Source organism: Spermophilus citellus (assembly GCF_964194105.1).
Source record: "Spermophilus citellus genome assembly, chromosome: 5".
Lineage (NCBI taxonomy): Eukaryota > Metazoa > Chordata > Mammalia > Rodentia > Sciuridae > Spermophilus > Spermophilus citellus.
In genome coordinates this window covers 153,041,110-153,066,816 of record NC_138186.1, presented here as the reverse complement: position 1 = coordinate 153,066,816, position 25,707 = coordinate 153,041,110, and the positions used below count along the sequence as shown (strand labels likewise).

Sequence of the window (25,707 nt, the reverse complement as noted above, 5' to 3'; positions counted from 1 at the left end):
AGAGATATCTGGGATTATGCTTTTTTATCTATCCTGACAATTCTCACCTGACGTGTCAATTCACTCAATCAGTATGCAAGAAGTATCTACTATGTGCCAGATGTGCCAGACAGTATTCTAGACATTAGAAAATACAGCATTAAAAAACAATGAACAAAAACTGTGTCTTCCTGGAGTTTACATTTCCCAGGCCTAGAAATGAGGACATGAGATAATATACACTATGGGCAGGTGAAATATAGAAAAGGCTAGCCTAGTGATGAACAGGTAATGAAGGATCAGATTCTAGTATATTCCGAATGTAGTGACAACAGGAATTGCTAATGGAGTGTATTTAGCCACTAAAGGAGCCAGAGTGGCCCAAAGGATTCTGACCTGAGCAACCCATAGGTCAGAGCTGTGTGGGGCAAGATGCAAAGACCAGGGATGGGGGGAGAGGGTCAGGAGAGGGCAGGAATTTGGGGATAGATAAGGGAAAGGAACTCCAGAAACACTGATCACTTATTCTAGAAGAGCTGGGGTTTCTTCCCATTTCATTTTAAAAACCACTAATGTACCACCCATCCCCACCGCTCGTCATACCAGTTTCTCTCCCACCTGGTTATGCTTTATGGACTCAAAACTTGAGGAAGAGCAAGTGCCATGAGTTTAGCTCTTCCAAGAAACTCCCTATAGTTTGTGTTCATTTTCCTTAATTTGAAACTTGGTGATGATGGGGGACATTATTAGTCATTTAGCTCACAAAAATGCTCCTGTAGTAGATCATATGTAGAGTTCAAACAGTAAGTCAGTTTCTTTATAGCACTTGCTTATACTGGTAGTCACATATTGTTTATCAAACTTTGACCAAGTGCCTAATATGCATAGGCACTGCATAGGATACAAAATTATTAAAGCTAGATTCTTAAACTCAGGGCAAATAGATGAATTTAAAATTTATCTATTTGCCCTGAGTTGAAGAATTTATTTATCTGAAAATAAATCAATAAAAATGTAAACAGCATATGTTGGGTATCCAACAGGACTGAACTGGGTCCTGAGCAGATTGTCTCCTCTCAGTGGTCCTCAGTCTCTCACCTGTGAGGTGAGCAAATCTGTAGTAGTTCATTTCTAAAGATCTTAAACCTTCTGATAGTCTATATTAAGGATATAAGCAATCTTTAAAATATTCTTTTCAAAAAATTTAAAAATGGAAAAAGAAAATTGAGCATAACTCTGACAAGAGAGTTCCAAAATCACTGAGTAGATAATATACATTGGGTATGGAACTATTAAAATCTTAAGAAAAAAAATTGGTTTGGGTAACTCAGGAAGGCTTTGATTGCAATGATTTTCAAATGTCATGCTAGAGTAAAAGTTTTTTTCAGTATGGAATGGAAAGTCAGTGAGGATGTTTAATCAGGAAAGGGAGATGAATGTGATTCTAAAAGATTTCACTCATCATCATGAATAGGCCAACATGAAGAAGGGAATCACAGCGGCAAATACTGCGTGATATATAAGGGGACAGAAAAAGAACGTGACAAGTGCTAAAACTATTCCAAGACTATGGACAGCAAGCTGAGAATCTGGAATTAATAGTATTGCATGGGTCTGTTGTCTGTATACATGTGTTGGGTGTGTGCTTAATAAATCTATAACTGTACAATTATCCCTTTTGATTTGCATTGGTTCCAGCATATCCCACAGACACCACGAAAAAAACAAGATGGATACTCAAGTTCCTTATATACAATGGCACTGTATTTGCATATACCCTATAAATATCCTCCTGCATACTCTTAATCATCTCTAGATTACTCATAATACTTAATGCACTGTACATGCTTTATAAATGGTTTTCATACTTAATGTACTGTACATGGCTTTATAGCTGTCATACTCTATTGTTTAGGAAATAATGACAAGGAAAATGAGATATTTTTTCAAAAAATTTCAACCCATAGTTAGTTAAATTTTTAAATGCAGAACCCAAGGAAATGGGGAAGAGGGTAGGGGCAGCTGTCCTCAGAAACAATCATTCTTCAAAGATAGAAATAACGATTAGGAGTGACTTGTGGGGTTTGATGAAAGGTGGGAGACTCAACAGTGACTTTCTCCCCAGTAGGCTAACCAGAAAGGAGCAATACCAGTAGCAGAAAACAAAAAGTAATGTTGGAAATGACTGTGTGTGTGTGCACATGCATGTGCTGTACACGTACACACACATACAACTAGGTTCAAAGAGTCAAGAAAATCAGTGCCGTGATGGGAAATTACTCAGACTGAGAGGAGCTTCCTCCATAAATAAGGTTCAGCAGGACATGGCTGCCTTGCAAAAGTCTGAGCCAGTCCCCGCTATAGTCAAGGAAGGTATTTTCCAACTGTGCTTCCCTTACAAGTCAGAAAGGTTCATGGTTTACAAGCTGCACATAGCATGAGGCACTCTTCAGGTTTGCTTTTGCCATGTGAAGTGAACAATGGAAAATATTTTGAATGGTGTGTCTATTTTTAAAAATGCATCAGAATGCTTTTAATGTTCAACAGTGAAAAACCAAAAGAAAAATGTTGGCCTCCAAATTTATTACAAATTTTCTCTTAAATGTACTATGTGACAGATTGTTATTTGCCAATAAGGTAGTTCCTGTTTCAATTTTGAGCCATAGTGCCTAAATGCTATAGGTTTTTATTTTTAAATTTAATACTACTATCTGCTTGAAGAAAAAAAAGGGCACTTTGCTGTGTTTCATGTTGACAGAAGTTTTTTAAAAAACTTACTTTAGATTTAAATATTTTATGTTTAATATTATATTTTAAATAATTTTCCCGTTTGCAATTATTAACTAACTTGAATCTGGATATTTGTTAAATATATACTCAATGAAGGTAATACTTAAAAGAAAAGTTTAAACTATTAGATCATGAATACTATAAGGAAATTCCCTACTTGATTATGGTTTTGTTCTCCTAACATGTGTTTTTGTGATGTATTAAAGGAACCAGTCTCACCTGCTTTTGACTGTAGGCTTCTTCTTGGTTCTTCAGGGGCCTCAATTGGCTGATCAGCCAGGAAAACTCGAGCTTGATCCACTGCGTTCAGGACAGAATACTCTTTCTCCTTCAACTCACGTCTCAGTGCCTTTGCAAAAACAAGCAAAAGTTGAATTTGTAACCTCGTGTTCAGCACGGAACATCTTCAGTTAGATCACTCTGAGTATAGCTGGGAAGGAAATGATTAACAACCAGCATTTAAGTTAACTTAGAAGTGAAAATGTAAGGTTGATAGATCTGAACAGTGAAAAATTTGAATAGGAGCAAAGAGGTGATTCTGCAGAACTTAAATATGCAAAAACATAAAAGAGGAGAAGGATGAGGAAGAGAAAAGAACCAAAAAAGTAGGAACTTTACCTGGGTAAAATGTTACAGAGTATTTTTTGTATTTGTGGTACTGGGAATTGAACCCTGGACCTTGCACATGCTAGGCAAGTGCTCACCACCATGCTATGTCCTCCAGCCCTGTTACAATGTATTTGAACTTACACAAAATATACCTTTGGAGCTGCCACTAATGACAGGCTGTTAAATTACAATACCCTGTTCCAAGATACTTTTCTCTTATAACACTGACAGGAAAAAAAAGTGCATCCAGTGGTACAGAAGAAGAAAATCAGGAATGAGATTTTCAGTATTTCACATTCTTTAGGATACATTAAGGAAAAAAGAGAGAAACAAATTAAAATATGTGAAATCAAAATTAAACCAAAGAGAACACATAAGAGACAATCTCCAAGTATCTTAAAATATGTTCTACCTCTCATTCTGAGGCAATTACTACTTTTTCCCTTGTGAGGTTTTTCATGCAAATCTATTAAGTAGGGCTAAACTTCCACCCCAGCTCCTAGGAAATGTTCCATGATTACGACTAATTGACAAGAATTTGAAAAAAAAAAAAAACTCATTAAGTGATTACTACTGCAACAAGTGGTAAATGAAGATCTCTCATTTGCTATTTTAACATTTTAGCTAAATCAAAATTGTTAATAGTGTTACCCTCTTAAAATTATACATATCTCCACACCTTCTGGCTCTGATATTTTCTTTTAGTGCATTTCCCTGCAATGCACTATGAAAACTCCGTTGTTGTTTTCTAGAACTCTGGACTGAGGTGCTCTGGTATTTTAAAATCAATAAAATTTTTTCTTTCTAAACATAACTACTATTTTTTAAAAAATGAGTTTGACCTAACTATGTTAAACTGACAGGCTATTTGCAGGCTAAATCCTCATCTTCCACAGTCAGTAAAAAAAAGCAGAAAGTGAAAAAAAGTGCTGGAATCATCACCTCACGTAAAGATATGGAGCTAAACACCAGAAAAATTCTGGTAATGAAGTGGAAAGAGACTATCACAGGTGCCAAAGGACAAGAAGTAATGAGAGATTGAGGGACAAAGTGCTAATTTTTGTGATAAGCATGGTAAATAATTTGACCTTAAGATTGTGTCCAATTATTACCTTGATAAAAAATTAAATAAGAGAATAAAAGTGGGCAACCCCCCCCCACAATCCAGTGATAAAATATAGGATAAAGGATGAAATAAAAACCTTTTCTAAAAGCCATAGACAAATTTACGTGTCCTTCTTAGCATCTATAAAACGGAAGACTGACTATGAAGCAATCACAAGTCAACAAAATCTCCAGATCGCTTATCTCCAATGAGCATGAAATGACTATCGAGGGAGAAGAGGTACAAAGCTGCCACTATCTGTACTTCAGAAATGCAGCTTTAGAAGAAGTTCCAGGTGTGACATTCCATGAAAAAAGAAAAGAAAAAAGATTATCTTCTGACATTTAAAGTTTCTGATACACGGAAATAAAAGAGACGCAAGCAAAAAGGAAAAATTACATTTTCCATCCAGAAATATAAAAATAAGCACAGGTGTTGAGCCAATTCTTTTAACTGAGATTATTGTGTTGTTAGAGCAAAGAAGCACTAAGGGGATAAAAACATTCCTGGTATTAACTTCCAAAGCCAGCTGGGAACACAATGATGTAAAAACTCATTTGTGTTAAAAAAAAAAAAAAGAAAGAAAGAAAAAGCAATAGAAAACAGCGTGTATTACAGCAAAAAAAGAAAAAAAGAAAGAAAAAATTTCAATTTTACTGGTCACAAGGACTTAAACCCCCAAAATCTAATTAGTCAATGTGAGGGCACTAAAAGATTCCTAAAGTGATGTGCAGGGAGGGCTGTGCTAGACTCCTCTGGGAAGGGAAGTCAGGGGGTTGTGAAGGCTCACTGCAGAAGAAAGGCCTTCTCCATCAGGGGGAAGAATTCACAGACAGCACAAAAAAGAAAACAGAGAACACTAGACAGAGATGAAAGGCCAAGAAAAGAAGTAACGTAACAGAATGTGAACCCCAAAAGGAAAAGGAGACACAGTGCTGGCCCTCTGGGAGCAGGAAATGCTTATGGGGCTTTTATTTCAGAGGGCAAATCTGGATCCTTCAGTGCAGAAGGGAGCTCACAGGATCTTGTGACTGAAGTGTTGAGTACTCCTGAGGGGACATTCTGGCTATAAATAGTCCAACCCTGTGTGCTGGAAAGAGACGTAGGAGGGAAAAGGGCAAAGGAGAGAGCTGCCTTGGAATTATTTTTAGAATTTAAAAGATCCAAATGGAAATACACGTTAGTCTACAGAAAGATTCTTGGAGAACTCACCAATCAACTCCCCCAGGGCTGGAGGTTGACAGCCTAACACATAATCTCGCAATGGAGCAGTGTGTCTCAGGCTGGCTCTTGGCTCTACCTAGAAAGCTCATGCTGCTGATCCCTCATCCCCTTCTGGCTTTCTAGGTGAAGCCCACCTACACCCTATTTAACCTAGTGCTCACCTTTCCCCTCTTGGACATTCCTGTTCCCATTCCTCTGCTTCATTTCTTGGTATTTCCTAGACCTACTACCTCCCTACACAAGGAACCTATGGAGTTATCATGTTTACTGTTTAATTTCTGTCTTTTTCAGGCATAAATAAGTTCCGGGGACGTTTTCTGGTGTTTTCTTTTTCCTTTCTTCTTCTCAGTGAACAAAGTTTCCAGCTCAGTGTTCTGCCTGGGACCAGCATCACCCTGAGGGCTCTTAAGTGCTTCCCAGGGAGGTGGAGCCTGAATGGAGTCATGCACAGAGAGAGGGCAACTCCCATCAGGGGACACGCCACTGGAGCAGAGGGCGGGAAGATCACAGTGTGTACACTGGGACCAACAAACATTTTAGCACCTGCAAGCGGCAGCAGCTGAGGCTCAAGATGCAGACAGAGATAGAGTCAAGCCTTTTGTGCATGTGACACAATAATAGGTCACGGGAAGCCACGGAAGAGCTAGACAATCGGGCTCAGAGTGATTGTCTAGATTTACATTTTTGTTTTTATAGTACCTATGGCAGGTCTCCCAGATTCATAAAAAACAAGCCTGAGTCTAAGAAAGCCCCAAGGATCATTTTCCTTCCTGACCACATTAAACTCTAGCACTTCATTAAAAAATAAAATCCTCTCTGCACAGGATGCTTACTGGGGAATGTCTCATGAACTCCTTTGATTAGTATGGGAGGCAAGTGTGGGCGGATGGGAACTAACCCAAGTAAATAAAAATACCAGGGCTCTGGCCCTAATGCCAACTCACCACCCAACTCCTAGAGAATGGCATACATTTAATAATATCTGCTCATTCCTATTTTGTAAATTTAATGTTGTTACTCAATTTGTCCTATTTCAATTATATTTAATTGCTTGTCAGAAATGGATTTGACTCTCAACAGCATCACACATGTAATCATTTCACCACTCTCTACCTCTCAATTAGACATAAAAGAAAACCTGCATTTCCCAACCACCTGGTGAACATTAATGATAAGGTAATTAGACTCCAATGAGTTGTTTTGTATACAGAGATACAAAGTGGCATTTGGTTTTAAGTTTCTAATGTCATGTGATTTACATATGAGCCATCTTCAATGAGTATAACATAATCTAATTGGTATTTTCTGTTTTAATGACTTTATATTTTCATTGAAAACAGTTTCATTTCCAGACAATAACAAGTACTGGTGAGGCTAGGAAGAAACTGAGACCCTTCTCTATTGCTGGTGAGAAGAAAAAAAATGGTGCAGCCACTTTGGAAAAGAGTTGAGCAGTTCTCAAAAGGTTAAACAGAGTTACCATATGATCCAGCAGTTGCACCCCTGGGTGTAGACACAAGAGAGCTGAAAAATGTCCACATCAAATCATGTGCATGAATGTTCATAGCAGCATTATAATAGTCAAAAGGTAGACATAATCCAAATATCCTTCATCTGGTAAAGGGATAAAAAAAAATGTGGTACATCTATCTATACAGTAGGATCTCCCCCCCCCCCCCCCCCCGCTTTTTGGTACTAGGGACTGAATTCAAGGGCATTTTACCATTGAGCTACATCCCCAAACTTTTTTATTTTTATTTTGAGACAGGGTCTTATTAAGTTACTGAGGCTGGTCTTGAACTTGCAAGCTTCCTGCCTAAACCTCTCGAGTCTCTAGGATTACAAATGTGTGTCACCATGTCCAGTTATACAACAGAATCTGATTCAGCAATGAAAATGAATGAAATACTGACAAATGCTACAACATGGATGGATCTTAAAAACATGCTCAGTGAAACAAAACTGTGAATGTACAGAACAGGCAAGACCAGAGGGACAGAAAGCAGATGGGTGGTTGCTTAGGGCTAGGGATAGGGAAGAACTGGTGGTTGCTCATGGGGATTTCTTCTGGGGTAACCAACGTGTTCTAAAACTAGGTAGTGATGGTGGTTACACAATTCTATAAATACACTAAAAACTGCTCACTTGTGTATTTTAAAGGGGTGATTAGAGGTGTGAATACTATCTCAATAAAGTTATTCTTAAAGTAAAATAATTCTGTTCTTTATCTACATCAAATCTTCAAGGTAATGTTTCTTTTCTAGCCTCTGCACATCTGCAGAGTGATAGCTCACCCCTTTGGCTGCCAATGTTTAGCAACAAGGTGGGGCTCCCCTTCTGAGTTTCTGGAGCACTTCACACTCCTGTCTGGACTTGTCTTGATACACTGTAACCATCCACCTGTCTCCTTATTAAATTGTGAGTTCTCCCAAAGTTAAGCTCAGACCCTAATCATTTTAAATCCTCTATAGTGCCTGGCCAGGCATACATAGAAAACACTTAATAAATGGCAGTGAATAATAATTATAGGAAGAAATGCTTTTAAGATTAAAGACAACTGTGTGGGATTCAAAAAAAGAGCACAGAAAATTACACAAATTTTCCTAAATCTGTTTATCCTAAATTGACATAAGTACAATATTCTGGTTATTTCTGGATTATTTGCAGATTACAAGTTATTTTTTTAGCAGTTTGGTTTTTGTTTTGTTTTGTTTTGTGGTTCTGGGCATTGAACCTAGGGAGATACTTTACCACTAAGCTACATCCCTAGTCTTTTTCTTTTGAGATAGGGTCTAAGTGGCTGAGACTGGCCTTGAACTTGTGACTTTCCTTTCTCAGTTTCCCTAACTGCTGGGATTAGAGGCATGCACCACCATGCCCAGCTTGATACAGTTTCTGTCATCTAGTCTGTGATGTTTCAGTCTACTGTTGGTGTTTCTCAATAGCAAATATTCTTTCCTCTCCCTAAACAAGAAACTGATCTCACTGAAAGGGAGTGGTCCAGGTTTACCCTACATTCCCTCCATTTCCACATCACACCCATGAAAGTAACTCCACAGGACACTGTTTCAAAATTATTGCCACTCAGTTATTACAATTCAAGTATCACTACTGGTTCTCAGACTTGCCTGAAACTAGCGGCTTAACAATGTCAATATGTCATGATTCTGTGGGTTGGAAATTTCTCCTGCAGGTGCCACCTGGAGTTCTTCCTGAGGCTATAGTCACCTGCAGCTTGAGTGGGGCTGGTGGTCCATGATGGTCTCACTCACATGCCTGAGATCACTGCTGTCTGCTGTCTGGGGCACCTGGTTTCTCTCTACAGGGTTGCTAATCGCACAGAAGATTGGATTGGGCTTCTTCAAAGCACAGTGATGAGTGTTCCCAGTGGGCAGATTGGAAGCTGCAACACGCCTTTAAGGCATAGGCTCTAGGATGCTCTGTCCAATCAACTCTCTGCAATGACAGAAATGTTCCAAAACCACACTGTCCAATATGGTACCTCTAGTTGAGTGTGGGTATTTGATACTTGACATGTGGCTAGTACCACAGGGAAATACATTATAAATCTTATTGTAAGCAATCTAAATTTAAATCTAAATGGCTGCACATGGCTAAATTTACCATTGTTGACAATCAAAGCTGCATGGTTTGCACATCACTTCTGTCACTTTCTATTGCTTGATGCAAGTCATAAAACCAGCACAGATTCAAGAGAAAGGAGAAATGTACTCCATCTCTTGATGACAGAAACAACAGTGTCCCTCTGCAAAAGGATCTGGATGCTGAGAGCCAAGAGAGGGGGAGGAGGAAAAGGTGGGTTTGGTAACATTTTGTGTAAGTGGTCAGGAACAGCACCTTAAAGACAGTGCAGTGTGAAGAAAGAGAAGAGAGGAAGGCCGAGGGAATGGAAGGTGCCAAGCCCCTGAGGAAAGTCCAAGTGTGTCCAGTGTAGAGGCTGGTGCTGTTAGAGCTGAGAATGTGAAGAATAAGAGTCACAGCTTTTGTAAAATGTTTTATATCCTGAAAGTCGGAGCCAGGGCAGGAAGAGTCTTTGTGGTTGACAGGAGCAGCACCTAGAAACCAAACACTTCTTCATACAGCCAAACACCTGGCTATTTTCCTACTTAAGGCATGGCCACTGAGCTCAAAGTGCAGCAACCTCTCACAAGGCTTGTGCGTGTTCCATTTGCTATGGTTTGGATGTGGCCTGTCCCCAACAAAACCCATATTTAAATGTGGTTACTGACATAGCAATGTAGAGAGATGGGGCCTTTACAGGGATTAATGTCTTTATTGCCAAACTGAAACAGCTCTCACAGGATTGGATTTGGTCTCAGAAGGTTTACACTTGGGTTTGCTGTCTGGTCCCCCTTTGTCACATTTGCCTTCTGTGTTCTGGAAGGAGTTGAAGCAGCATGAGGCCCTCAGCAGATGCAGACAACCGATCTTGAACATCCCTGTCTCCACAACCGTGAGCTAAATAAATTTCCATTCTTCGTGAATTACCCAGTCTCAACTATTCTGCTATAGCAACAACCACAACCACCACAAAAATGGACTAAGACATTACTCTACAAATACACAGAAGTACCCTATCACTCTCCCAGGCAGGCACACATAAACTGAAGCCTTGTCCTACAAACAGAAGACATATATTAAGTGTAACAAGAAGAAAGAAGCACAATAAATTCAAAAAGAGAAAAACAGATGCTATAATCCCAGTCTGAAGCAGGAGGACCACAAGTTGAAGGCCAGCCTGGGCAATGTAGCAAGACTCTGTCTCAAAATAAAATAAAATTTTAAAGTCATGGGGTATATCGGAGTGTTGCCTGGCATGGGTGAGGTTCTGGAATCAATCCCCAGAACCACTAAAAAAATAAAATAAAATAATAATTTGAAAAAAATATTTATGGAAAATAGCAATTGTACTTTCTAACATACATGCGCAGGCTGGAGCTGTAACTCAGTGGCAGAGCACTTGCCCAGTATGCACAAGGCCCCAGGTTCATGCCCCAGTACTGAAAACAAAAACAAAAAAAGAATTAGAAGAACTACACAACAACAAAAACCCTGCATCTTCTGAGGTGTTTAGTAGAGTGGGCAAAATCCCAGACCCCTCTAAGGTCACAAATAATAAATGAAGAGCACAATAATTATTTTGTGTCCATGAAAAAAGTTAGACTTTTCTCTCATCCTATGGGGCTACAAAATTGCATAATAGATTTTTCAACAAAGACTTCTACTAATATAAAAAATTTAAAACACAATCCCATACAACATATAAAATATATGGTAGGCATAAGAAGAGATGATACTTAATAAGCTCTGGTCCTACTCTGTAAGAAACTTGCAGTCTAAACAGGGAGGAGAGAATGTCATCCAGGGCAAAGAGCCACAGCTCTTGAAGAGGGGGCACTGAGGACCCCATTATGTACAATATACAAAAAGCAGGAAGGAACGTCGACCACCTCAAGGTGCATCGACCACATCAAGGTGCGTGAACTTCTTAAAAAAAGTGAACAATTGAAAAAGAAAGTGGAATTAGATTAACAGGAGCTAAGGAAAATGCAATTCAAGATGCCAGAATATACAAGAGTAATCTAACCTCGTGTTCTTATGCCTGTTGTGCACCTTCTTTCTGCTCATTTAAACTAAATGGAATATCAGATGAATAAAGACCTGATTGTAAATATCAAAATTTAGCTACCAAAGTCACTGTTTTCATTCTAACAGCCCAACATCCCCTCTCTAAAAGCAATCACCCTTCCTCCTGTCCCAAATCCCTGATTCCCATACCCAGGGTGCTCTTTAGTGACTGCTGGTGCTCCTGTGAGTTCCAGGCAGCAGAATGAATTGCTGCTTATACAACCTTTAATACCTACAGAGATTCTCAATTATCCTTTAATGGTCTGAGAACACTTCTCCCCACCTGCTATAACATAGCGGGAAGAACAGGGGATTAAGGGATAAGGAGGTGTGCAGAGCGACTGGCATGGCTTAAGTCAGAAACCCTTGCACGTCAATCAGCTGCTCTTCATTTTCAACACGAGCATAGCATCAGTTTGGTGTAATGGCTGAGCTGCTGCCAAGAAAGCAGCACTAATATCAGTTATTCCTGGCAGTGCTGACATGGACAGGACCCTACAAGTCTCTCCCTAAGAAAACAGGATGTAAGGAAGCTGGAGGGAGGAGGAGAATTCCTGTTATTCCCTTCTGTCCTAAACCAGCAACCTGTCATACTGGATGGAGGACATGGGAGAAGAAATGCAAATATGTGAAAGTCTACTAAATCCTGAGTACCATCCTCCATCTTTACATTACAGTTCTGCTCTCCTTGTGGAGCCCACATCTGAGGCCAGAGCCCTGACTCTGGGGGTCCTGACTAACCAGGTTCACCAAGAAAGAAACCTCATGGTGAGGAGCAGGAAATTCTTTGGCCACACTGGGAAGGCAAAATGAGAGCCGGCATCTCAGCCCTGTCTTTGGGGAGCTGATGGGAGGTATAGGTTTAAGTAGAGGAAGAATTGGGTTGGGGAGTAGAGGTGGTGCATGATTAAGCAGTCTTAATCAGACTGATGATTCTCAGTTCTGGTTTCCTGAGGTGGCTCCAGAGATGTCCTCATCATTTGAGAGGCAATCTCCATTTGTTGCTCAGGATATTTGTCCATCAGTCCAATGATCCTGGAAAGGAAGCAATGACAGGAGTCTTCTCAACACCATCAGGAGTCAGAATCAGGATGCTGTAAACTTGCCTCAGTCTCCAAAAGGTAGGTTCTATAATTCAGGGCTAATAAACCTTGTGTTACAAGTTTTTAGAGGAACACTCCTTAAATGGTCAACATGCCTACGCACACACCTGAGCAGGCACCTAACCAAAGTTTAGGGCAACTAAGGAGACAGGTACAAGAACGAAGGCAAAGATGCCAAGCTTTTCCCTGCTTTTAGTTACCTGTGGGGCATCTGCAGGCCTAAGAATAAGTGCTCCTAGCCGAGGTAGCATAAGTCCCTGTTACTCTCTCTTCAGTCTAAAATCATCATGCCAATCATCTGTTTATCAAGTTCTCAAGTTGGCTCAGATGCACTTTTCTTAAAATTTTCTGGGTCATGATATTAAAATTATACATTGCTAGTCCTCAGAATCCTCCAATGGTTTCCTGTTTCACTTAGAATAAATTCTAAACTTCCTACCAATATCTGGACTCTCCTTGCTTTCCAGGCTCTTCTCCTAATACACTATAATTTCCAGCTTCAAGTTCTCTTTTCTGAACCTAGAATATGCTAAGCTTTTCCCTCCTCATGGCCTTTGAAATCCAGAAAGTCTTGCTTCAAGTCTTCCATGGCTGCTGCTTCTCATTGGATTTCGGCATGCAGTTCAGCTTTTGTATGGATGAATGAAGAAATGGATAAACTACCTAAAAGACAATTTGGGGCCTCAGGAGCCTTAGAAGGGAACCAAGGAAGGAAAACTCCTGGGAAATGGAAACAGGTCATACTGCATAGGCCTGTGGAAGAAATCAGTGGGGAGACTCTAACCAGGGGAGGAGGGAAGGAGTTAGCTCCTGACGGCCCTTCAGAGAAGTTATTTCTCAGACAAAAAGTCCTCCTGCTTTCTCAGCAATCTCACTGACTGTCACTGGCAAAAGTCAAATCAACAAGGGTCACCCCTCCTGACCTGTTAGCAACCTGCTCCAATGTCACCTGCAAAACCAGGACAGTCCTCCACTGGACTTCCTGTGCTGGGAGCCCTCCTGTGCTGGAGCATTCACCACACCCTCCTGCCCTTGTCACTTGGCAGACCTCACCACTATGCCAGACTGAGCCCTAACATCTGTGTCCCAGAGCACATGATGGACACTCAATTTTTTTTTATGAATGGATGAAGTGTTTAAAATACTGTTTTGTGGCACAATAAAACCAGATAAAGATTTACAACCAAGAGCCTTGTGCTGCTATCAGATTTGCACTAGTAGGTAGGCATGGCCATATCCCAGGGCTTGCCCCTTAACTTCTCTGAATGTTAATAACACCTTCCATTCTACTTCACACATGAGACAGCCAATGGGAACATACATTATAATCTGTTCAATGCTACAGAATAACAAGTTACTATTAAGATGATGCTAATCCAAATATTACCCTCATTCCCAGCTATCATCCAAGATTGAATCCCTTCCAAAGCCTCTATTCACTCATACTTGATGCTATAGTTTGCATAAGTGACTCCCAAAGGGCTTTATACTAAAGGTTTGATCCCCAACCTATGGCACTATTAGGAAGTGGTTGAACCTTTAGGACATGCAGCCCCATTTTGGAAGGAAGTTAGGTCATGACCTTGAAGAAGACCTTGGGACCCTGGCCCCTTATCTCTGTTTTCCTGGCTACTATGGTGAACAGTTTTAATCCACTAGGGCACTCACCACCGTGATGTTCTGCCTTATCACAGGCCCCAAACCAGCACAGCCAGCCAACCAACCACGGACCAAAACCTCTGAAACCCTGAGCTAAAACACACCTTTCCTCCTTTTAAGTTGATTATCTCAGATAATTTTGTTACAGCAACTCAAAGCTAACACATTCATCCTCCATTAGCAGGAAAAAATTAAAGTTAGTTAATTTAACTCTTCTCATAGATAAATTACTTAATTATGGGAAAAAAAGGAAGTATGTAATTCTCCAAGATTAAGCCAAAATATTTAGTAAGCAGAAAACTGTGTTGTGCAACTTGAGAGGTTGAGACAGGAGGATCATTAAAGTTCAAGGCCATCCTGGGCAATTTAGTAAGACAGTGTCTGAAAATAAAATTATAAGGCTATGGACATAGCTCAGAGGTAGAACTCTCCTGGACTAAATCCTCAGTACCACAAAAAGAAAAGAAAAAAAATCTATGTTGCAAGATGCTGATATCACTTTGCATTTTTGAAAACAAGTAAATAAATGTGGTCTCTTTTTTGAGCCACTCTGTTCCAGGATAGGAAAGCAAAACAAAGTTCTGGGGAGGTGAGAAAGGTCAGCTAGAGCACATCACACACATAGTGAATTTGAGATAAAGAGCAAATCTGAGTCCCACAAACCAGGGTCAATGTTTTCCCTAACCTTCTGAGCCCAAGAGAGCCAAAAACATCCAGGAAATTCTCTCCTCTTCCCTCTCTCTGAGAGGAAAGAAACTTGAACCAGAAGTCTGGTACCCTGAAATGGCTTTCTAAATTTCTAGACTGCCATGGAATATCACAATTTCAACAACCACTAACAATACGCGGTCGGTCCACAGAAAAGAGGACTGGAAATGAGAAATCACAGATGAGGGTGCAGTGAGGCTGTGCTTTCATGGGTTGCTGGAGGCAGAAAATTGGTTCAATCATTTGGGAAAGGAGGTTGGCAATATATCAAGAGTCATTACTTTGGTCATATTGTGTGAAACAAGTATTTCACCTTTGAGGATAGATCTTAAGAAAATGAAGTCGGAAAAGCTACAAGTACAAAAGTGTTCATTACAACATTATTTATGACTTTAAAAAATTGGAAGCAACTTAAAATATCCAACACCTGGAAAATATTTAGGCTTACTATGGTCTAACCACACCGGGGACCACTATGTAACCTTGAAAAATTATGGTGATAATGACCACATAGCAACGTGAAGAAATGAGCATGGCATAAATCTGAGAGAGAAATACGATAAAAACTATGCTCCCCATTAAAAATGTGAAAGGTGGATATGCAAAAGGAAAATCATGCAAAATAAAAATGTTTGCGGTACAGTGGTAAAATGATGGTCAATTTTTGTTCTTTATTTTAGCAAATCTGTAATACATTATTTTCAAGTTAAAAATAACACTTTTAAAAAAGATAACCAAATGAAATAGGGCTTATTGATCATTAAGGAAATTACTTTTTAAATGAAAAATTTTAATTAATTTATTTTTATTTTATTCATTTTTAATTGAGAAATAAAAATGTATAGACATTTTAAAAACATGTTGCTTTGAAATATGTATCCATTGTAGACAGGCTAAATCAAGCTAATTAACATATGCATTACCTCACATACTTAATTTTTGTATGGTGAGAACACAAAATTTTCTCTTTCAGCAATTTGTAAGAATATAAAACATTGTTTTAATAGTCACCATGCTGTATAACAGACCTTTTGAACAGATTACTACTTTTTTTCTTTTTTTTTTTCCTTTCCAGTGCTAGAGATCAAACCAGGGTCTTTTACATGCTAGACAAGTACCTTACTACTGAACCACAACCCAGAGCAAACAGGAAGGCTTTTTTTTTTTGGGGGGGGGTGTTTTGTTTGTTTGTTTGTTTTAAATGGCAGTGGTTGGGGTGAAGCCTAGGGTCTCATGCATGCCAGGCAGGTAATCTACGACTTAGCCATACCCCAGACCCCAATGACAACTTTTAAAGAAACACATTATTAAGAATTACAAATATTTTATAGGTCTACTTTTATATCTTTAACAATTATAAAACTTTCCCATTATATTTTACTCTGACAACCTCTATGAAGCTAGATTTATTTATAAGATGTAAAACACAACGTTTAAGTCACTGAATAACACACCTCCATATGTTTAAGCTACTCACTGCGTTTGTTAAGAATGTTAGCTCATCTAGCTTTCCAAGGTTCAAATTTTGGGGACTGGGGAGGCACAAACACTGGGTGCATCTGGCAGCATTCAGAACATACAGGTAAAATAATAAAGTGTATTTTAGAAGCTATCTCACTAATCAAAGACATTTCAATCTATTTTCCCTCACATAAGTATCCTTCTTACTCCAGCGTTGAACAATTTAGATGATATTATGATAGAAAAAGGGGCTGCGGGTGTGGCTCCATTATAGAGCAACTGCCCGGCACGCAAGGGCCCTGATGAGTTTTCCTATAGTTCAAATAGTTCATATAACTACAACTATTTCAAGCTCTCAAGAAACAACTGTAGATTATATTTCTAAGTGAGCCATTATATTTGTTAAAGATTCAACCATTTAAAGTAGAAATATTTTCAAACTGTAGCATTCTTCAGAATATACAGAAGTAAAGAGGGATCACTGAGAGGTAAAAAGACCAAAGGAATATTCCTACCTCAAAACTGTTGTTCCCTTCAGGTAGATTTAACTCAGCATTCAACAAGAATTTATTAGCATCTGGTCTACCAGATATAGACAAAGAGACAATAGGAGACAAGTAGTGATGTTAGAAGATGATAATTGTAGGGATGAAAAGGAGGTAAAGCAGGGCAAGAGATCAGAAGCCTCCCCAGGGTGGCAGTGATTCCATAGGACTGTCTGGGTTGGCGCTGTGTGAAGGTGCTTAGAGCAAGCTTCTAAAATCCATGAAGGTGTTAACCACACCAACTCCAGGGACAGAGGACTCTAGGCCTAGGACAGGGAAGGGAACTGTGAGTGAAACCACAGTAGGCGAACAGGGGCTGAAACCAGTGTGTCAGAGAAAACAGCAAGAGATGAGATGAGCAAGGTTTGTGCAGGAGGTAGGGCAGACCACACAGGGCCTCAGAGACCATTCTGAGGACTATGGCTTTTACTACAAATCCGAAGGAAGCCTCTGCAGGGTTCCATTTATCTTAATAGGAACACTCTGGCTGCTGTGCCCAGCATCCCAGAGACAGATGAGTGGTGAGAGGCGGCGGACTCAGAGTCTGTGTTTTGAACAGAGAACCAACAGGATTTCCTAACAGAATGAGGGTGAGAGAAAGATGTTGTTATTGTTGTTGTTGTTGTTGTTGTTGTTATTATTATTATTATTATTATTATTATTATTATTATTAGTGATTGTTATTTTTACCTGTCAACTGAAATAGGGAAGCCTGGGTAGAACAAATCTGAAGGGCCAGTTCAGGAATTCAGTTTGGCCATATTAAGTAAGCAATGTCCATTAGAGTCTCAGGGAGAAATGAATAATATATATTTGGGAGTGGTTGGCACAGAGGTGAAATCTAAATCCAGGAAAGGGTGAGCATGAAGGAACTGGCACAGACTGATCCCTGGTGCATCCCAATTTTAGAGGATCCTGAGGACAGCAGAAGGGACCAGAACAGGAGACTGTGAAGAAGCTACCCGTGAGATGAGAACAAGATCAGGAAAACACAGCATCCTGGAAGTTAGATAAAGAAACATGCAGAGAAACAGTTAGTGAGACACCAGGAAAAGTGATAATTGAAAACAAACAGATGTGACATGTTACAAGGAAGGGCAAGTAACTCAGAGTGGGGGCTCCGCGAGGCTGACTCGAGGAAGCAGAAGATGCTCAGTTAAGTATGTTTTCAGGATCTTTCATTATTCTAAAAGTGTTATGTACGTCAGAGTATATACATGAATGTTTTTGATGCAAACTGGTCTGGCTATACAATTGCAGACCCCAGGGCAACGTGAAACTGCACAGCCCCTTGTCCAAACATTCTGTCCAAGGATCTCAAGAAGGCAGCAGCAGAGCATTCAGCCAAGCGCAGATTCCTTCCAAGATGGGCCCCTGTGCAACTGCATAGGATGCTCAAGGAGCTGACACTGGCAACACAGGCTCTAAACTATCACAAATTAGAGGCATTGCTGGTACAGCAGGTTTCTTCAGCTTTGGGTTTCAAAAAGCACTTAACTGTTATTGGAGAATACAAACAGGAAAAAAAATAAATGATACAAACATAAGGAGAATCTGCTAGAATGTAATTTACTTTTTTTCCCCAACTTGCTTTAAAAGCTAAATCAGCATATATGGATGTGAAGTCATTATAGCATGACAGCAAAAAAGGGCAGAAGAGTCATTAAGTTTGATAGCACTAATAAAACTACATGAAGAAAGGGGAAAGAAAACAAGCTTCATTCCCATTGGTACACAGACAAAATATAAATAAATATTTTTCATAGTGTTTGTAAAAGTTTTTTGGTTAATGTTCCTAAATGAACAGTTAATGTATACATTCATTTTGGTTCTATCCCACTGACATAAAAAATAATACCTGAATGAGAATACCAAGTATGAATGCTAAAATCAAGACAGGAATCCTCTAGTTTTCTCATAATAATAAGATGGTATTCTTCCTTATATTTGTAAAAATACATGCACACGTAAATGTACCCCCTCCAGCAAATACCTACCATTACCAGACACTGTACTAGGTGCTAAGCTTGTATATTCTTTCTCTTTCAGCCTCACCCTATGGATAATGAAAAAAAGGTGCACTTTCACTCTACTGTGTACTCTCAGACATACAATGGGTATTTTGCAGGTTTTTCTCCCCCAGTCTGGAAAACAGTCTAGTGACTTTTTACTTATTTCAAGGTCTCTTTCACCTCCAAGGTCACTTGCTCTATGGAACCTTTCCCAGTCTTTGCAAGTACAAACGGGCATGATCCATCTCTGCCTCCCTGGCTGTGTCCATGCCCACAACTCCAAGGCTTTTGATATCTACTGTAGTTACTGACTATAAAGTCTGTCTCTGCTCCTAAGCAGTGCATTCTGAGACAGCAAAAAAAATCCTGTAAACTGATATGTGCTCAGTACCCAGCAATGTGACAAACGTCAGGAGCAACATAGGCGATTTCAGAGTCAATAAATGAACTACTGGATGAAAAACATTATCTGTGGGTTAAATATGTCCAGAAGTCGTTCATTAAGACTGGGATGATTGGTTTTATAGGCTGTTATTTCTTGGTTACAATTGCAGTCCACTCTGAATTTCACCATCAGAGAATGACAGCTATTAGGGCTGCCTCATATCCTCTAAACTTGGATATTCTGTGGGCCTTTTAAGTGAGGTTCCATAGACAGATAGTTTCAGCTATCAAGCATAGGAGACAAGGTGAGGTGCAGACAGCTAAGCAGGGTGTGGCAGGTACGCATAGGCTTGCTTAAACAACTGCAGCCTCAGGCATGCGCATAAGCAGTAGCTTTACTCATGGACCTTAGAGCTGTGCCTTTGATAAGAAAGACATCAGCACAGGTGAAAAGATTGGAGGGGACCTTGAAACCAATTTCTTAAAATTTTAGAATAAAGCCAATTTGCCACCATACATAAGCCTCCTGACACAGCAAGACCTGAAACTTATAGGCTTCAGGTTGAGTTTCAGATTACTTTCATAGGTGGAAAGCCACACACACACACACACACACACACACACACACACACACAAAGCCTGAATTTAATGATGAAGTGTTGTTGTTTTAAAGATAATGTTAGAATTTGTTATTTTAACAGGTAAGATTTATGATCTTGGCAATTCAGTTTAAGGCCCAAATGTCCTGACTCTTATGTAATAAGATTTGAATATGGGAATGAATTCGGGTTAAGCAAAGGACAGAGTAGCCCTAAGGGAAAGGACACACATAAAATAAATTATACCTGAATGGTGTATTTTAATTATTCTTGGTGATTTCTTTTCTAAAACCAAACTTGCATTTTATCAGAGAAAGTGTGTTAAAGTTCTGATAATTGCACCTACATAACTCAGAATTTACATTGTTATGAAAATAAAGTGTGAATTAAATAATAAAAACTGCTTTTGCATTTTATCCATCTTCAGGTATCTGACAAAAGTAAATGCATAGCATCATATATTAACACTATATATATTGCAGGTACTTTATAGGTAATTGTTGATTAAATGGAAATTTCACATTCTTGAGAGCAGAGTTGCATATAAATGACCTTTCTACAAAACTTATAAAATGATACTGAGAATTTTATTTCAGTCATTAGATATGATGATTCAACTTTATCCATTTATTTATTTATTTAGGTACTGGAGATTGAACCTAAGGGCACTTTGCAACTGAGCTAATCCCCAGCCCTTTTTATTTTTAGACAGGGTCTCCCCTAAGTTGCTGAGGCTGTCCTTGAACTTAAGATCCTCCTGCCTCAACCTCCTGTGTTGCTGGGATTACAGATGTGCGTGCGCCTCCACATCCAGTTTCATTCATTTTTAAAAAGTCATTAAACATACTACAATATAAAGTAGTATTTTAACATTTGAAGGAATTAAACATGTACCGACATGAGAAAAATAATATGATTGCACTGTTTCCCCAACTTGTAAAGACTGGCATGTGAACCTTGTCTAACTTAACAAATTAATTCTAGATAGAAATGGGGCTAGTTCTATTGTATTGAGCTGTATTGGATGGTAAATAACAGGCATTAATACAGTAGTATTTTAACTGAAACAACTTATATATCCTAGAGAGTTTTAAACAAACTGAAAATGACCAAAGTCATCAAGAGAAGCCCTCAACAACTACAGGAGGAGATAGGAGATCCCATTTACTTAGTGTTTACTGTGTGTCAGACCACAGGTCAAACATTTTGCTCACAGAGCCCTATGACACTATCATTATCATTACTATCATTTAATATACCTGCCTATGTATATACATTAGTAAAGCACTGAAAAAAATATTTATTACTGATATTGCTGAAAATATATCAATGCTCTAAGTCACTGGTTACAACACCCAAAAGTAAAGGCATTTTAATGAATCCAAAATACTGATGTTTCATAATATCATAGTATTGAAGAATGAAATGGTGACAATCCATCCATCACTCATTTCAACATGGATGACAGGTTTGGAGCAGAGACTATGCAGAGAATTTCTCCCAGCTCATCACCCAGGGCTGCTACATTTTTCCAGTGGCATCAACCTCATTAGCTATTTTTTTTTTTTTTTTGCTTTGTTTCTTGTTATAGAATGTTTGTCATGTTTTGGAGCCCAACTGTGTTATGTTTGGTTTGGGTTTTTTATATCTTACTATAATTGCTAGATGTTTATAAACTGGAGTACTTTGAAGCATGACCTCACAATATCATTCTAATTGGAAGTCTCAGAGACTTTACCTAAAAATTAACATGTATATTCCCTTTGGATACAGCCAACAAATCAAGCCCAGAGCTTTTAGAAAAATGAATTATTAAAATATATAATTGAGGTACAGAAGCTGAGGCTTACTGTTTTTAAGCATCAATTTTATCATATAAGGCATTCAGAGAATATTGTGAGTGGATGGATGGATGGATGGATGGACAGACAGATAATGAAATGACTGACAGTGCCATTACCAAAATATAGCTATGAAAAAGTATCAATTCAATTTCACGAACATATAAGTGATCAGGATACATATAGGCAAGAATCAAATGACTGAGATTACGACTTCCTATAAACCATTCCTTAAGTTACAAGATGACTGCAAGCATAAATCTGAGACATGGGTCTCCTAGTAGTTTCCATACTGTGAAAGCAGATGGAACTCAGGATAAAGTCATGTAAACATAAATATACGCGCCCGGAATAGGCCCAGCGGCCCGCCGGTGTGGTAGTCACATCACCCACATTGGAGTAGGGGCAGAGCAGAGCCACCACCCGCGCCCACAAGGTAGGCAGGCCTGTGACTGAGCAGAGGAACAGGCCCAGCACCCTGCCGGCATGGTTGACACGTCACCCCAATTGGAGTAGGGGCAGAGCAGAGCCGCCGCCCGCACCCTGACCAGGCCCAATCCATTCAATAATACGAGAAAACTTCCCAGACTTGAAGAATGAGACAGAATCCCAAATCCTAGAAGCCTACAGGATGCCGAATGTGCAAAATCATAAGAGATCCACACATAGACACATTATAATGAAGATGCCCAGCATACAGAATAAGGAGAGAATTTTAAAAGCTACAAGAGAAAGGAAGCAGATCACATTTAGGGGTAAACCAATCAGGATAACAGCTGATCTTTCAACACAGACTCTGAAAGCTAGGAGATCCTGGAATAACATATTTCAAACACTGAAAGAAAATGGGTTCCAACCAAGAATCATGTATCCAGCGAAATTAAGCTTCAGGATGGAAGATGAAATTAAAACCTTCCATGATAAACAAAAGTTAAAAGAATTTGCAGCTATAAAACCATCTCTTCAAAACATCCTTGGCAAAACATTTCAGGAAGAGGAAATGGAAAATAACAATGAAAACCAACAGTGGGAGGTAGGACAGTAAAGGGGGGAAAGTAATCAAAGAGGAAAACAAATCAGGTTTAGTAACATTAATAAACAAATATGGCTGGAAGAACATACCATATCTCAATAATAACCCTAAATGTTAATGGCTTAAACTCACCAATTAAGAGACACAGGCTAGTAAAATGGATCACAAAACAAGACCCAACAATATGCTGCCTACAGGAGACATATTTGATAGGAAAAGACATACAGAGACTGAAGGTGAAAGGTTGGGAAAAATCATATCACTCATATGGACTTCAGAAACAAGCAGGAGTGTCCATACTCATATAAAATAAAATAGATTTCAAGCCAAAGTTAGTCAAAAGAAATAAAGAGGGACACTACATACTGCTCAAGGGAACCATACACCAACAAGACATAACAATCATAAATATATATGCCCCAAACAACGGTGCAGCTATGTTCATCAAGCAAACTCTTCTCAAGTTCAAGAGTCTAATAGACCACCATACAATAATCATGGGAGACTTCAACACACCTCTCTCACCGCTGGACAGATCTTCCAAACAAAAGCGGAATAAGGAAACTATAGAACTCAATAACACAATTAACAACCTAGACTTAATTGACATATATAGAATATACCACCCAACATCAAGCAGTTACACTTTCTTCTCAGCAGCACATGGATCCTTCTCAAAAATAGATCATATATTGTGTCACAGGGCAACTCTTAGACAATATAAAGGAGTAGAGATAATACCATGCATCTTATCTGATCATAATGGAATGAAACTGAAAATCAACGATAAAAGAAGGAAGGAAAAATCATGCATCACTTGGAGAATGAACAATAGGTTACTGAATGATCAATGGGTTATAGAAGACATCAAGGAGGAAATTAAAACATTCTTAGAGATAAATGAAAACACAGACACAACATATCGGAATCTATGGGACACATTGAAAGCAGTTCTAAGAGGAAAATTCATTGCTTGGAGTTCATTCCTTAAAAAAAGAAAAAACCAACAAACAAATGATCTCATACTTCATCTCAAAATCCTAGAAAAAGAAGAGCAAAACAAAAGCAAAAGAAGTAGAAGGCAAGAAATAATTAAAATCAGAGCTGAAATCAATGAAATTGAAACAAAAGAAACAATTGAAAAAATTGACAAAACTAAAAGTTGGTTCGTTGAAAAAATAAATAAAATCGACAGACCCTTAGCCATGCTAATGAAGAGGAGAGAGAACTCAAATTACTAGCATTTGGGATGAAAAAGGCAACATCACAACAGACACTTCAGAAATACAGAAGATAATCAGAAATTATTTTGAATCCTTATACTCCAATAAAATAGAAGATAGTGAAGGCATCGATAAATTTCTTAAGTCATATGATCTGCCCAGATTGAGTCAGGAAGATATAGACAACCTAAACAGACCAACATCAATTGAGGAAATAGAAGAAACCATCAAAAGACTACCAACTAAGAAAAGCCCAGGACCGGATGGGTATACAGCAGAGTTTTACAAAACCTTTAAAGAGGAACTAATACCAATACTTTTCAAGCTATTTCAGGAAATAGAAAAAGAGGGAGAACTTCCAAATTCATTCTACAAGGCCAACATCACCCTGATGCCTAAACCAAAGACACTTCAAAGAAAGAAAACTACAGACCAATATCTCTAATGAACCTTGATGCAAAAAATCCTCAATAAAATTCTGGCGAATTGGATTCAAAAAATATCAAAAAAATTGTGCACCATGATCAAGTAGGATTCATCCCTGGGATGCAAGGCTGGTTCAATATACGGAAATCAATAAATGTTATTCACCACATCAATAGACTTAAAATTAAGAACCATATGATCATCTCGATAGATGCAGAAAAAGCATTTGACAAAGTACAGCATCCCTTTATGTTCAAAACTCTAGAAAAACTAGGGATAAAAGGAACATACCTCAACATTGTAAAAGCAATCTATGCTAAGCCTCAGGCTAGCATCATTCTGAATGGGGGAAAATTGAAGGCATTCCCTCTAAGATCTGGTACAAGACAGGGATGCCCTCTCTCACCACTTCTGTTCAACTTAGTTCTCGAAACACTGGCCAGAGCAATTAGACGTAAGAAATTAAAGGCATAAAAATAGGAAAAGAAGAACTTAAATTATCACTATTTGCAGATGACATGATTCTATACCAACTATTAGAGTTAATAAATGAATTTAGAAAAGTAGCAGGATATAAAATCAACATGCATAAATCAAAGGCATTCCTGTATATCAGCGACAAACCCTCTGAAATGGAAATGAGGAAAAACACTCCATTCACAATACCCTCAAAAAAAATAAAATATTTGGGAATCAACCTAACAAAAGAGGTGAAAGACTTATACAATGAAAACTACAGAACCCTAAAGAGAGAAATTGAAGAAGATCTTAGAAGATGGAAAAATATACCCTGTTCATGGATAGGCAGAACTAACATCATCAAAATGTCAATATTACCCAAAGTTCTCTACACGTTTAATGCAATGCCAATCAAAATCCCAACAGCATTTCTGGTAGAAATAGAGAAAGCAATCATGAAATTCATATGGAAAAATAAAAGACCCAGAATAGCAAAAACAATGCTAAGCAGGAAGTGTGAATCAGGCGGTATAGCGATACCAGACTTCAAACTATACTACAGAGCAATAGTAACAAAAACAGCATGGTACTGGTACCAAAACAGGCGGGTGGACCAATGGTATAGAATAGAGGACACAGTAACCAATCCACAAAACCACAACGATCTTATATTTGATAAAGGGGCTAAAAGCATGCAATGGAGGAAGGATAGCATCTTCAACAAATGGTGCTGGGAAAACTGGAAATCCATATGCATCAAAATGAAACTGAATCCCTTTCTCTTGCCATGCACAAAAGTTAACTCAAAATGGATCAAGGAGCTTGATATCAAATCAGAGACACAGCGTCTGATAGAAGAAAAAGTTGGCTACGATCTACATACTGTGGGGTCGGGCCC

The 25,707-nt window shown here is 38.8% G+C and overlaps 1 protein-coding gene across 7 annotated transcripts in view; it reads right to left on the bottom strand.

Annotated features, from left to right (window-relative positions):
* The window catches only part of UTRN (utrophin), a 529,451-nt gene that overhangs the window by 115,873 nt on the left and 387,871 nt on the right, over positions 1 to 25,707 (bottom strand). For all 7 annotated transcript variants that reach the window (XM_081294420.1, XM_081294421.1, XM_081294422.1 and 4 more), the window contains one exon: positions 2,989 to 3,118. In XM_081294420.1, the coding sequence (XP_081150546.1) occupies positions 2,989 to 3,118 (130 nt within the window). The remainder of the gene's footprint in view (positions 1 to 2,988; positions 3,119 to 25,707) is intronic.